The sequence below is a fragment of the Prunus persica genome, chromosome G1 (genome assembly GCF_000346465.2).
Source record: "Prunus persica cultivar Lovell chromosome G1, Prunus_persica_NCBIv2, whole genome shotgun sequence".
Lineage (NCBI taxonomy): Eukaryota > Viridiplantae > Streptophyta > Magnoliopsida > Rosales > Rosaceae > Prunus > Prunus persica.
Genome location: NC_034009.1, coordinates 41191587 through 41205958, shown reverse-complemented (window position 1 = coordinate 41205958; position 14372 = coordinate 41191587). Strand labels below are relative to the sequence as shown.

The window sequence follows — 14372 nt, the reverse complement described above, 5'->3', positions numbered from 1 at the left end:
GCAATTAGAGAATGATTTATAAACTTTTTGAGGCATAAGAAAATCAAAAGAAGAATTTTGAAATCAAGATTTTCAAATTTTGGTTTAGGGAGTCCATTATAGATGCTCTAAGAGCATCCACAATGGGCTCCCTAAACTACCTCCTTAGACAAATTTTAGAGAGGAATTGAAAACATACAACTCCAACCATGCTGCCTATCCACCTCCTAAAATAAGAAGACCTCTAGGAGCTCCTAAATCTGAAGAGAGAGAAAGGATTAGTAGTGGCTCCCTATAATTTAATGCTGCTTTATTTAATGAGTATTTCAAACCTTTAGTTAATGCTAATTATTTTTTATATTATTTTTTAATGAAGATTGACCAATTAGAAAAGAGTTATAGCATTTATGACTCCCTAAACTAGAGAGCAAGATTGGAGTTTAAATTTTATAGAGAGCTCCTAAAATAACTTTTATATGTTTTTAGCTCAAATTTAACTGAAAATTAGAGAGTATGACTGTGGATGCTCTAAAACTTTAAGTTCCCAACGTGAGATTCACACTCTCAACACATAATGCTTTTTGTTAACCAAATTCTACCCAAAATGTCGAATATATTAATTCATATTAATTATGAGACTTTATCGAATCAGTTTGCATTGTTTGTTGAAACTTCGAATAAACACACTAAATCAAAGTAATGTTCGAATTCGAAGAGAAGTATTGAACCTCATAAATAAGAAGAAGAAAAATGATAACTAAAAAAATTGGATGGTCAACACAAAATGGTATATAAATGTGGTATGACTAGCATTACTCTTTTATTATGACTAGCATCTCTTTTATTAAAAACCAAGTATAGGAGCCTTTATTTTTTATGAGGTACTTTTTTTTATTGCAAGCAATTTTGGGGGGTAGGTTTACATAAATATTCATTGAGTGCCTTGGGGTTTCGAACATCTACCCACATGAATGGAGGTGGAAGAGTTCAACCAACTGAGCTATACCCCACTGACTTTATTGGATATTCTAAATTACTACCTAAATGGCTCAAGGGACCTGCAGCTACAAGGTACAACACAATTATTCCAATACAAAATAATTTCCACCCGCATGCATCTGTCTGTACGTATTTAACTTTTTAATTTATTTAATTATTAGGCCAAATTCTTGTGACATGCTTGTTTCAAAGCAAGGGGTGGATCAGAAAATGCTCCAGTTGAAATTTTATCAGAAATAAACTTGGCAGCTGCCTCAGTATAATGAATGCCATCCCAATTCACTCTCACCGAAGGATCTTTGCATGAGCCAACAAATATTTGCCTTCCATTAACTCTAGCTGTTCCTCCACATTCAGAACTACTGTTATAGTTGTACTTGCCACCATACCCACAACAAGCAACAAGTGGGAGCTCAAACCCTGAAGCATGTGCAACCAATTTAATATAGAGGGAAAATAAATTTCATTCATGGAATTTCTTTGCATATGCTTTCCATTTTAATAATGCTTAAGAGATCACATTTTTAAACCGCATTAGTGAATTACATTATGTGACAAGTGATATACTTATCAGTCCAGTGAAATCATTTGAAATTACGTATGTAAGCAAAAACAAAAAAACAAAAAAAAAAAATGCAAATTTTATCATAAGGTGGAGTGGCTTACCATATTTTTGCGATTCCTTGAAAAGAGAGTATTTAACTGAATAAACGTCCACATAAGTAATTGCAGCCAAAGGTAGATCTTTCCTAAGTTGAACTGTGGCTTCCTTCAGCTTCTGGTTAAAATGCTGAGCTACTTCATTGTATGACTTTGCACAGCCGGCCTCATCCTTTTGAGCTGGGAAATTGGCAAAGATGTAAGGGAGACAGCCAATTGGCCCAGTGTTGTGGATCCAAAATGATCTCGCTCCCAAATCATATATTTTCTGCATCATCATAGTAATCACCACATTAACATCATACTTCACCAAAAGTTAAATAAACAGCAAGCAGAAAAATTAAAATATATTCTCTTACTAGACAGTCTGACATGTTATTTGAAGGGAGATTCACTATTTATACCTAATATAAGGATCCAAATTATAATTAAACCCCCCACCCCACATGAAATGGACTTTGGAAACACACTCAAAACCCATTTACAACATAACAAAGAGGCTTCGAACTTTCTATAAATTACAAAATTGTCATCAATTTCTTAAAACAAGCCCAACTCCAAAACCTCATAAATAAAAAAAGGGAGACTTTGGAAAAACCCAAAGGAGAGAGAAAAATTTTAAAAGAAGCCAAAATGGACAAAATTGCCCTTATTTATTTTTTGATTTCCTAAGGAATCCTTTACATTTGCATGTCTTTGGTTTGAAAGTTGAGAGGTTTTTCTGTCTTTTTTGAAAAAGCTTTGGCTTTTTCCAAAAGTGAAAGTTTTTTTATGGGTAAAACCTAAATTTACTATAAAAAAATTCCAAAACACTCAATAGGGCATCAAAGTAATTTAATAATTAAAATTAAATTCAATAGGGTTAAATGTAATTTTTTTGGTTTTTTTAGGATGTATTTATAAAAATTAAATGGTATAAGATTTATCTATATTACTAGTGTTAAAAATTGGTATATAATTAAATATTTGAATGTATGACGCTTAAAATATAATTGATACAGTGAGTTGGGCCCCCATTGACCAAGACTCTTTGCTAAACCACAACTTTATCACCTGAAAGATTAATTACCTTAATATTTGCCGAGAACCCACTGATTATATCAGGAACCGATGCATTGACCTCTTGAACAGTCAAGTTACCAGAGAACCCCTCACCTAGGTCATTCTGTCCAATGTCAAATGTGTATAAAGCTTTGGAGAAATACTCCTCCTTGGGCATCAAACTTGCAAATATTCCCCCTATATACAAATTAAACAAAGCTCCAGTCACAAAGTTTTTTGGCTTGAAAATAATTTGTTGCCCTAATAAGTAATAAATAATTAAATTTTTACCTCGATGCCTAATGAGTTGTGATCTGGATTTTAGTTGCATGAACTGCACGTACTGAATATTGAGGTAGAAGGGACTAAATCCACCAGCCGGAAAAATTTGATCTGGCAATCTGATGGTGGAAGCTGCAGTGGCAAAATTTGCACCATACGAGAAGTTGCTCCCAAGGGAATCCAGATATGCGCTTAGAAAGGGGTGACCAAGACTCTTTGCTGAACCACAAGTTTCATCAGACAAATTATATTGGGAGAAGGGAATTTTATCACACACACAGTATCAAGTGTCTCTCTGTTTGAACCTAAAATCACTCTGGAAGTCAAGTCACTATTTGATATATATAAAACTTACTGCCGAAAATTATCAAGAAAAATGAGTGTCCAGAAAGCTTATTGGGCCTGCCATCCACTTTGGTCTTTGAAAACAATTTGGAAAACAATTTGGAAAGCTTATTGTGTACAGCGTTTGAAAACAATTTGGAAAACGAAAGCAATTTTTCCACCGTTTATACATGTTTGAATTGTCAGCCATAAGAATAAGATGATAATTAATTTAAAAGCATATACTGTTAATACCTTTTCCTAAATAAATATTAACACAAAAACCAAAAATGCATACCAAGAAAATCGATTATGAGCCTGCCATCTGAGAATCTTCCAACCGGCATATGAAAATAGGTCTCCCCATAAGGTGGTGTTGGTGGCGAAAGGGACGCGGCAAATCCACCAGTATCTGAATTTGAATCTCCAAAGTTAAAGATGGCTGGAAACTCACAGTCTTCCAAAGCCAAGGCAGGGCTCAAAGTGGTGATATGCGACAAAAGCATACATGAGCAAAATAGAGAAACGATAGCTTGGATAGGAAATGTAGGAGAGTCCATGGTTGAGAAAGCAAATATATACCACAAAGATGTTGCAGATAAGAAGTGATAAATTATCCAAGAGTATGTTCCTTTTATAGTGCAAGGAAAAGGTGGAATTTTCAACTGCATTTGTAGAAAGCCAGAAATGCTAAGTTGCGTAAGTTTTCAACCATCTAGAAATCTAGCTATGCCTTGGCCGACCTGGAAAAGCTGTGCGTTTTTCAAATGTAAATATTGTCTGTAAGATGCAATTTGTAAGATATGACATCAAGAGATGTCATCTATGTGACTCCCTCCTCTATACAACGTACAGCTCCTCACAATAGACCATATGGTGAGAGTTAGTCAAATGCATTAGTCTCTTAGGGGTCGTTTGGTACACAAGTGTGGCTTGGACTGGTATAGACTAAATTTAATACCATGTTTGTTTCATTTAATTCTAGTCTTAGATGGAATTGCTAATACCGAGCTCACCAAAAACACCTCCTTAGGAGGGGACTACTAAGCCCTTGTAAAAATGGAGGATTAGCTAGTCCTATGTTCACCAATGTATAAGATGCATATATTATATTATTATAATGTACTTATATTACTATTATTACTATTATTATTATTATTATTATTATAACATACCCATATATATTATATATTATAATATACATACATATATATAAATATATGTATATGTATTATACCCATGTATATTAGAATATACAAATATACACCTATATACACATATATATACATGCAGAGAGCTTCCATTGAGGGATCCCTCAAATAAGCTTATTTGAGGGACACCCCTTGTAGGCCCCACTCCAGATTGTATTTCACTAATCCAAACCGTCTATTTTGTAGATACTCATTCAAAGATCATCCCTACAAAAAATCACTTGAATCCGATATCATTTGACTACTCAATTAAGTTATTGAAATTTTAGCATTTTCTTGAAGTACCGTGTTCATTGATTTTGTAAGACACAATTGGATGTCGAAACGGTTTCCGATTTCTCTAATTTTTTGTTAGGATGATCTATGAATGAAGACCTAAAAAATAGATGGTTTGGATCATTGGGAAAAAAATTGTAGGGTACCCTAAAGGGCGTCCCTCAAATAATTTTATTTGAGGGATCCCTCAATAGAAGGGGACTGTATATACATGTATATACGTGTATATATGTATATTATTATAATATATATGTACGTTTATATTATTTAAAATATATAATATTATTATAATATACTTATATACATGTATATACACATATATGTTTTATATATATATTATATGTATGTATATATACATATATATATATATATATATTATAAAATACATATATACATATATATATATAGATATTTTTGAAAAAATAAAAAAATTCTAGTCCTAGTCCAAGCATACACCAAACGCAAAATAAGTGTTATCCAACTTAGACCAAGCCAAACCAAGCCAAGCCAGTCCCTAAGCATAGTCCATGTCAAGACAGTCCTGTGTAACAAACGAGCCCTATAGTCAAAGGTTCTTGTTGTTACACTAAAAAGAAGTCAGCAAATCCCTTCAACCCCAAGTTGTCATAGTTATCTTCTTTTCTGGTGAGTGATAGTAACGCTGCAATTACGAAGTTAGCTTTATTGTCGAACTCAAATCTCTCCAACCCCAAGTTGTCATAGTTAATATGATCACGTATCCATGTTGACGTGAGTTGACCAGATTTACCAGATTTCCTATATTGATTGTAATTTGTTTCCTTTTTGACAAGTTATAGCTTGATGTAATACCCCAAAAATTCAAGGTGGATTTTCATATTTCAGTAAAAAGTTAATATTATGGTGTAGAATGATTATGGGTATTTTATCAAGCGACTTTGGATTGAGACTAATATCGTGCGGAGCCGATTCCGGGATGTGACAATTTGGTATCAGAGCCACTCTGCCGTGTGGTGCGAGTGTGCCGATAAGGATATCAGGCCCCTAAGGGAGGTTGATTGTAACATTCCACATCGACCAACGGAGAGGGGGTGATGTGCCTTATATGTACATGTCCACCTCCATCTAGCACAAGGCCTTTTGGGAGCTCACTAACTTTGAAATCATGAGAACTCTGAAGTTAAGCGAGTCGGGACTAGAGCAATCACAAGATGGGTGACCCACTAGGAAGTTGCTCGTGAGTTCCCAAAAATAAAATCGTGAGGGTAGAGAGGGGGGCCTCCCGAATCATATATTTTCTACATCATAAACATTGACATTATAATTCAATAAACTGAAAAAAGAGCGAGCTGAAAAATGTAAAATATTTCATTATTAGATAGTCTGATATGTTATATTATATAGAAGTTTAATTACCTTAATATTTAGAGATATTTAGTGATATACCCATTTCTAGCACTAATATTATAAATAAACCCTACACAATTGAATTCCTATAAACAAACCCAAAAAAAACTCAAAAAATGATAGCTGGCCTTATTGAATTTAATATTGATTATTAAATTACTTTGATGCCCTATTGAGTGCTTTGGGTATTTTTATGAGATTTTGGGGTTGGGCTTGTTTTAAGAAATTGATGGCAGTTTTGTAATTTATAAGAAGTTAAAAGCTTTTTTGTTATGTTGTAAATGGGCTTTGGGTGTGTTTCTAAAGTCCATTTTATATAGGATATTTTTATAATTTGGGCCCCCATATTGGGTATAATAGTGAATCTCCCTAATATTTATTGAGAACCCACTGATTATATCAGGAACCGATGCATTGACTTCTTGAACAGTCAAGTTACCAAAGATCCCTTCTCCAAGGTCATTCTGGGCAATGTCAAATGTGTATAAAGCTTTGGAGAATTTTTGACAATTTCATAAACCTTAAAGACTATTTGTGATAAAAAATAAAAAAAAACCTAATTAATAAATTAGATTTTTACCTCGATGCCTAAGCAGTTGTGATCTGGATTTTAGTTGCAAGGGACTAAATCCACCAGCTGGAAAATTTTGATCTGGCAATCTGATGGTGGAAGCTGCAGTGGCAAAATTTGCCCCATACGAGAAGTTGGTCCCAAGGGAATCCAGATATGCGCTTAGAAAGGGGTGACCAAGACTCTTTGCTGAACCACAAGTTTTATTAGACAAGAATTTTGGAAAAATGCATGTTGAAAAAGGAAAAAAAACTTATCATTTCCCTTTTCTTTAAAAAACAAAAAACAAAAAATGCATACCAAGAAAATCGATTATGAGCCTGCCATCTGAGAATCTTCCAGCCGGCATATGAAAATAGGTCTCCCCATAAGGTGGTGGTGGTAGGAACAGGGATGCAGACAATCCACCAGTATCTGAGTTTGAATCTCCGAAGTTAAAGGCGGCTGGAAACTCAGTCTTCCAAAGCCAAGGCAAGGCTCAAAATGGTAATCAGTGACAGAAACATATAAGATAAAAATAGTAATTCTAGGAGAGTCCATGGTGGAGAATACAAGTAGCAGTAATATGTTGCAGAAGAGAACTACTAATAAAATCCAAGATTATGTTTGTTGTATAGTGCAAGAGAGGTGGAATTTTTTACTGCATTGTAGAAAGGCAAAGTGCTGACATTTTCAACCTCATCTTGAAATATCTGGCTAGCTGACATTAATTTCAGTATTTATGCCTAGGTTGGAGCTGTGGGTTTCAAATGTAAATAATGTCTATGTCACTTCCTGCCGTATACAACAACTCCTCACAATGGGCCACATGGTAAGAGTTAGTTGTACGCGGTAGTTTCTACACAAGAATTACTCCATCTGTGAAGACTTTCTTCCGGTAATAAAACTTTCACCTTCACACTCATGTCCAGAGTTAGAATAACTCCTACATAAAAGAAAAAATGTTCAGATTGGTCCCTTTGTGTACATTCAATTGATCATTGTTGTTTATATTTTTATAGAGAGAACTCTTAATGACTATAATCGAGTAATCTCAATTGTCACGGTGGTTGTTACAAGTGAAATTGTTATTTAAGTGTGAAAGGGGTAAAAACTTTAAACCAACTAGATAGATCTAAGGGAATAACAATCAAACAAACCAAGCTACAACATGACTAGTCAACAATTAGTTATAGAACATGAGGTGGCAATAACACGTCAACTAAACGATGACTAGTCTAGTCATCTACAGTGAAAACATCGATACCATGTTAAATTCAGAGAGATGGGTCAACAGCCTACTACTAACAATACTGATATTGTCCCCAACTGAACCACCTACAAAGCCCAATAAATGTGGAGTTTTATCACAAAAGACTTTGGTATCATTAGTAGTAGAACCATTCATTATATTTTGTATTTTATTTAATCAAGTTGTCAAGGAAAGCTAAATATATATCTAACCAAAAAACCTAACAATTGTGTTTATGGCTCCAGAATTCTTAACGTAATACTTTGACAAATTAAGTAAATATGTAAATCCACCAAGCTTGGCACCTCATCTACATATTTTGCTCATTGTTACATTATTATAAACCCAAAAAGAAAGAGAAAAAAATAGGAAAAAAAATAGGCTCGTCCTATTTGTGTTTAATGTCCAAAGGCATGAACAAGGTTAGCGGTAATAAGTTCACAAATTAGATAAAATGTAGCAGATTAAGAGCCCGGAAATGCTAATGTTCTGACAAACTTTGCTCAATCATTCAAACCACTCCAAAATTCCACACCATATTCTTTCACTGCTAAACAAACCTTTATATATACAAGTAATTTTCTAAATAAATGGATGAACACAAAACCCCAATTTGTACTTGTTACTCATCCATATTCAATAAAACACTATCGCTTTTCTCTCAAAAAGTAATGTTACCAAGAGAAGTATTGATGACCTCAAAAATAAGAGAAAGAAACATCATGGGACCTGCAGTTACAAAGGTACCACACAATTATTGATTAATGTATGAGTTATTCCAAACTCCTGTGACATGCTTGCTTCAAAGGAAGGGGTGGATCGGAAAATGCTCCGGTTGAAATTTTATCAAAAATAATCTTGGCAGCTGCATCAGTATAATGAATCCCATCCCAGTTCACTTTAACATAAGGACGTTTGCATGAGTCAGCAAATATTTGTCTTCCATTAACTGTAACTGTTCTTCCACATTCAACAGTTTTACTGTTAAAGTTGTACTTGCCACCAGTGCCACAACAAGAAACAAGTGGTTGCTCAAACCCTGAAACATTTCCAAGCAATTAATACAAAGTGAAAATAAATTTCATTCACCGAATTTCTCCTTGTATGCTTTTCTTTTAAATAATACTTAAAAGATCATATTTTTTAAGCCGCATTATGTGACAGGTGTTATGTATGCTTGATAAGTCCAACAAAGTCACTTGAAATTATGTGACAGGTTACAACTTTTTGCCGGTGCGTTTTGTGAATATCATAAGATTGAGTGGCTTACTATATTTTTGGGGTTCCTTGTAAAGAGAGTATTTGACTGAATATATGTCTACATAGGTTATTGCAGCCAAAGGTAGATCCTTCCTAAGTTGAACTGTGGCCTCCTTCAGCTTGTGGTTAAAATACTGAGCTACTTCATTGTATAACTTTGCACAGCCAACCTCATCCTTTTGAGCTGGGAAATTAACTAAGATGTAAGGGATACACCCAATTGGCCCAGTGTTGTGTATCCAAAATGATCTCCCTCCCGAATCATATATTTTCTACATCATAAACATTAAGATTATAATTAAGTAAAGTAAAAAACGAGCGAGCTGAAAAATAGAAAATATTTCATTATTAGACAGTCTGACATGTTATATTAATTCAATATTTTTTTCACTGGAAGATTAATTACCTTAATATTTGCTGAGAACGTACTGACTATATTAGGAACAGATGCATTGACTTCTTGAACAGTCAAATTACCAAAAAACCCTTCTGGAAGGTCATTCTGGCCAATGTCAAATGTGTATAAGGCTTTGGCAAAATACTTCTTCTTGGGCATCAAACTTGCAAATATTCCCCCTACATACATATTGAACAAAGCTCCAGTCACAAAGTTTTGTCACCCTAATAATTAAATAATTATAGAGCTTTTTAGTTTTTGTTTTACCTCGATGCCTTATGAGTTGTGATCTGGATTTTAGTTGCAAGAACTGCGAGCATTGAATATTGAGGGTGAAGGGACTAAATCCTCCAGGAGCTGGTATAATGGGATCTGGCAATCTGATGGTGGAAGATGCAGTGGCAAAATTTGCACCATGCGAGAAGTTGGTCCCAATTGAATCCAGATATGCGCTTAGAAAGGGGTGACCAAGACTCTTGGCTGAACCACAAGTTTTATCAGACAACAATTTAAAGAGAGAGAAAAAAAAAAAAAAAGCATGTTTCAAGTATGCAACCAATGTGGGAAATAATTGGGATGATTTTAAGTCTGATTTTTCCCTTCAAATTTTTAAAAATTTGGTCATGGATATAGAGAGTTTTTAAGTACTTTGGCCAAAAAATTTGATCGATTTAGGTCGATCATCAAGTCATGACATGTGACAAACATGTGTAAAAATCATATCGCGAATTGTGATTCGCAATCGCACATAAGTGGGAATGGTTGTTTACAGAGAATGAGAGCCAAACATACACAGAAGAACAAAGATGATATACAGTTTCCTTAAATAAAAAGAAAAATATACATACCAAGAAAATCGATTATGAGCCTGCCATCTGAGAATCTTCCCGCTGGCGTATGAAAATGGGTTTTCCCAGAGGGTGGTGGTGGTCGATAAATGGCCGCAGCCATTCCACCAGTATCTGAATTTGAGTCTCCAAAGTTAAAGATTGCTGGAAAGTGACAGTCTTCCAAAGCCAAGGCAGGGCTCAAAGTGGTGATATAATGTGACAAAAGCATATAAGAGCAAAATAGAGAAATGATAACTTTGATAGTAATTCTGGGAGACTCCATGGTGGAGAAAAAGAAAATACCAAAAAGATGTGATGTTGCAGATGAGAATTAAGGAAATCCAAGAGTATGTTTGTTTTTATGTAGTGCAAGGAAGGTGGAATTTTCGTTTGTATTTGCAGAAAGGCAAATGCCAAGGGACATATTTCAGCATTTTATGCGTGGGTTGCATTGTCCAACCTAGAAAAGAAGAATTTAATCTGGGTTTCAAATGTTAAATAATGTCTATAAGATGAAACTGTAAAATGTGACATCAAGAGTATATATATGTATGAGAGAAGTTGTGGCGTAGGGACCGCCGCATACAATGGCGACTCAAGGGGGACTCCCTGCATTTGAGCCTCATGTGAGAGTTTGTTGTATGCGGCAGCCTCTACGCAAGAATCACTGCATCTTTGGTCGGTTTGTATTTTTTTGGTTGATTTGTACACATTAAATTGTGTAATATTTTTTATTTATTCAGCAAACTCTTATATATGATCGAGTAATTTCAGACTCTCAAAGTGGTTGTTACAAGTGTGTCTATGGCTCCAGATTTCCTAACATAATACTACGACAAATTTAAGCAAATCTGTAAATCCACCAAGTTTGGCACCTCACCAACCTACTTTTCTCATTGGTACATTTTAAACCCGAAACAGAAAAGAAGATCAATTCAGGCTCTTCCCATGTGTGTTTAATTGCCAAAGACATGAACAAGGTTATGGTAATAGTTCAGAAATTAGATAAAATCTGACATATTAAGGGGCCAGCAATGATATCTTCTAACAAACTTCGCTTAATCATTCAAAGCACTTCAAAAATTCCACACCATAATTCCTCCAATGCAGAACAAACTTTTTTATATACAAGTAATTTTCTAAATAAATATAGTAAAACACAAAACTGCAATCCAATCAATACAGAGAACAACCTCATACATAGGAGTGTTGCAGAAGCAAATGTTCGGCGGCTGTTGCTGCGGGTGCTTCTTTAGCATGAAGGAAAATACAAACTAGGCCTGCTCAGATATGTCAACCGAAAATCGGAGTGCCGCATCCTTCAGAATTTGAAGGCTGCAAAGATCGAATTCTAACATCATATTTTCTGCATTTCGAAAGTTCACGGCCTGAGGATGAATCCGATCCATCTAATACTAGTGGGAAAGAAGATGAAGTATAATCATCATAAGCATTTCCTATATGTTTACCACACTTGCGACAAAGCAGTTTAGTTCTCCGGCTGAACAAACCCCAAGACCGCTTAGAGAAATGGGGTTTACATTGAAGTTCATCAACCTGCGTAAATCTGCTGTCATCGATGTGAAAGAATGATATAATCCCTCGCTTTATAGATTTCCCATACTTGTTAGAGCCAATGGTAGAAGTGTTCCGGTTGTTGGAGCTTAGGTTTAGCTCATAGCCACAAGATCCACAGCTGCATGAGAAAAACCATTTATGTAACATGCTCTATAAATCCATCCAAAACGAAGCCAACTAAATTGAAAATGACCCATAGAGCTCGGATAGTAGAAGCTAGTTTAAAACATCTATATTCCTGTAACATTTAAAACAAAATTTTTGCTACTCTCGGCATTTCTGAGTTATTGAATTTGATCATGAACAACAAGGTCTTAGAACTCTGTTTTGGCTTGAAGTAGGCTGAGGCTAGTGGCATAGTGCTCTACCACTATAACAAAACTTCAAGTACTGAAACTGATGATAAATATTTGCATCCCACTCTTTCCTACAAGACGCAGTCTCAAGGAACTGTAATTTATTTGTCAACCACAGCAAGAAAGAAAGTCAATTTAGATTTACCCTTTTCTTCCAATCAATACCATTTTCGGGAATTTTGATGATGACCCTTTTCATAGATCTCAAAAGATTTTCTCATTTGTTTAATCAATTAATCCTAAAAAAGGGTCTCTGGGCCCAAACACTCATCAAGCACAAATACATCCTACAGATTCTTTCATTTTTCTCATTCTCTTATTATCAAGTAAAAATTAATGACAATTAAATCCACACCCAGATATCAAAGATTCAATCTTTATCTTCATATAATCAAATTAATTAAAAAAAGGGAAAAACCCCATTTTTATATAAGCAAGTCTGATTTCAGAGAGAGAGAGAGAGAGAGAGAGAGAGAGAGAGAGATTGAACCTGTAATTGACATCTGCGCGAGAAGAAGAAGATAGGGAAGGATGGTAAGCTCCATTTAGGTAACTGCCTCTCAATACATTCGATTTCTCCATCCTAGACGCTGAAATCAACGGCTACGATGGTGACGGTGACGGTGACTTTTCTGAAAATTGGACCTTTTTGTTTGGAAATTACAGTTGTGGGAACAGAGAGCGACGGAGGTGGATAAGAAGTAGTTGGTGACGAACGTGCCCCGCCTGATTCGGGTGAGTTTAATTAACCGCCAATAGTAGCGGTTTGAGCTCGGATTGAATCCAATACGACGCAGTTTTGAAGACTAAAAAGATGTCGCAGAGAAGACGAAGACGAAGACGCAGAGGAGAAGAGGAAGAGAAGAGAAGAAAGCTGAGAGGAAGCGATTACAAAGTAAATAGACTCCGCTTGCTATTCTCTCTCTCCATGAATAATTTTTATTTGTGCTGACGTGGAGCACAACGGCAACGAGGAGCTTCTTTTTTATTAAGTATTATTTATTTATTTATTTTAAAATCTAGGATAATCTAGTCACAAAAGAATATGAACAGTGGATTTTTGCCAGAAGATCATGAGAAACGACATTAATTAAATTGAAATGTCAAATAGATTTGTGTAATTTACGTTATGCTTGTCCTTATTTTAAGTCTTGGATGTGGAATTTTTGTGTTTGTTTGGCTGTCATCCCTTTTTGTAAAGGCTCGATGACTATGATAACCAAATGCTTTGATAATGAAGTTGCCTTTTTCCAACTTTTTTTTAATCCCAAAATTCATTGCCATTGGACTACCTCAATAAAGAGAAAAGAATCAAAGAGTAGATCAAGTTATGAGTTATCATTTCAGTGTAAATATAAACATATAAATAAACTAAAATTAGCTAGAGTAATGACCTCATTTTCTTGTAGACCATGTTTGGTGACCGATATTGGATTGAATTATGAGGTAGAATTAGATTGCATTAGATTGTATTGAATTGAATTGAAAACGATAACACTAATCCAATGATACATTTGGTGCTACACATGATTACGGGGTCGAATTAATTGAAATGTGTTATTACATGACTTAGTAGGTTATCCTATTCAATTACATAATCCAATTTATCAAATGGACGACAAAAGAAAAGTCATAAACAATTAAAGATTACTAACCTCTTCACATGCACTTTTTATCTTAATCACGATTTTTTTAATTTATTTTGTGTTGGTATATGATTTTTTTTTTCTTGCTCACGCATCATAAAGAGAAACTGTGTGACACTAGACTAAGGCCAAGGCATAACTTTATAACAACAGAGATTATGTGTCCACATAAATGAGAAGTGAAAAGAAACTTCAACTTAATAAATAAAAATAAAAATATGGCTCAAATTAACAAAAGGCAATGATGATCAAGGGTAGATGAATATGCAAAATTCTTATTAATATGTGTTTGTGGGTGTACAGTCACTCAAAGAACGTGACATATCTGAATCAAAATAATAAAAA

At 34.7% G+C, this 14372-nt stretch overlaps 3 protein-coding genes across 4 annotated transcripts; all 3 read right to left on the bottom strand.

Annotated features, from left to right (window-relative positions):
- Positions 758-4049, bottom strand: LOC18790734 (esterase). The gene is made up of 5 exons (XM_007222992.2): positions 3584-4049; positions 2971-3180; positions 2708-2877; positions 1645-1906; positions 758-1398 (listed from the first exon to the last, which is right to left on the bottom strand). The coding sequence occupies exons 1-5, from the start codon at positions 3954-3956 to the stop codon at positions 1136-1138; spliced, it is 1278 nt and encodes a 425-aa protein (XP_007223054.2). The 5' UTR covers positions 3957-4049; the 3' UTR covers positions 758-1135.
- On the bottom strand, positions 8134-11013 carry LOC18790047 (esterase). The gene is made up of 5 exons (XM_007224263.2): positions 10466-11013; positions 9885-10097; positions 9627-9796; positions 9231-9492; positions 8134-8999 (listed from the first exon to the last, which is right to left on the bottom strand). The coding sequence occupies exons 1-5, from the start codon at positions 10728-10730 to the stop codon at positions 8734-8736; spliced, it is 1176 nt and encodes a 391-aa protein (XP_007224325.2). The 5' UTR covers positions 10731-11013; the 3' UTR covers positions 8134-8733.
- Positions 11483-13387, bottom strand: LOC18788858 (uncharacterized protein At4g08330, chloroplastic). Of its 2 annotated transcripts, XM_020570946.1 has the most exons (3): positions 12872-13387; positions 11917-12143; positions 11483-11813 (listed from the first exon to the last, which is right to left on the bottom strand). In XM_020570946.1, exons 1-3 carry the CDS (start codon positions 12961-12963, stop codon positions 11722-11724), a joined length of 411 nt encoding a protein of 136 aa, XP_020426535.1. In that variant the 5' UTR covers positions 12964-13387; the 3' UTR covers positions 11483-11721. The 2 variants fall into 2 exon arrangements, with proteins under 2 accessions (XP_020426535.1, XP_007223618.1); XM_007223556.2 differs by having other exon boundaries at positions 11483-12143; positions 12872-13351.

Bases quoted from the DNA above. Each gene is read 5' to 3' on its own strand.
- LOC18790734 (XM_007222992.2), bottom strand. From the start codon at position 3,956: ATGCAGTTGAAAATTCCACCTTTTCCTTGCACTATAAAAGGAACATAC. The intron at 3,181-3,583 runs GTATGCATTTTT...CTTGTGGTTCAG, and splicing joins GCTCATAATCGATTTTCTTG to CAAAGAGTCTTGGTCACCCC. The intron at 2,878-2,970 runs GTAAAAATTTAA...ATTTGTATATAG, and splicing joins ACAACTCATTAGGCATCGAG to GGGGAATATTTGCAAGTTTG.
- LOC18788858 (XM_007223556.2), bottom strand. From the start codon at position 12,963: ATGGAGAAATCGAATGTATTGAGAGGCAGTTACCTAAATGGAGCTTAC. The intron at 12,144-12,871 runs GTTCAATCTCTC...TTTCTCATGCAG, and splicing joins CGCGCAGATGTCAATTACAG to CTGTGGATCTTGTGGCTATG.
- LOC18790047 (XM_007224263.2), bottom strand. From the start codon at position 10,730: ATGGAGTCTCCCAGAATTACTATCAAAGTTATCATTTCTCTATTTTGC. The intron at 10,098-10,465 runs GTATGTATATTT...CTTGTGGTTCAG, and splicing joins GCTCATAATCGATTTTCTTG to CCAAGAGTCTTGGTCACCCC. The intron at 9,797-9,884 runs GTAAAACAAAAA...ATATGTATGTAG, and splicing joins ACAACTCATAAGGCATCGAG to GGGGAATATTTGCAAGTTTG.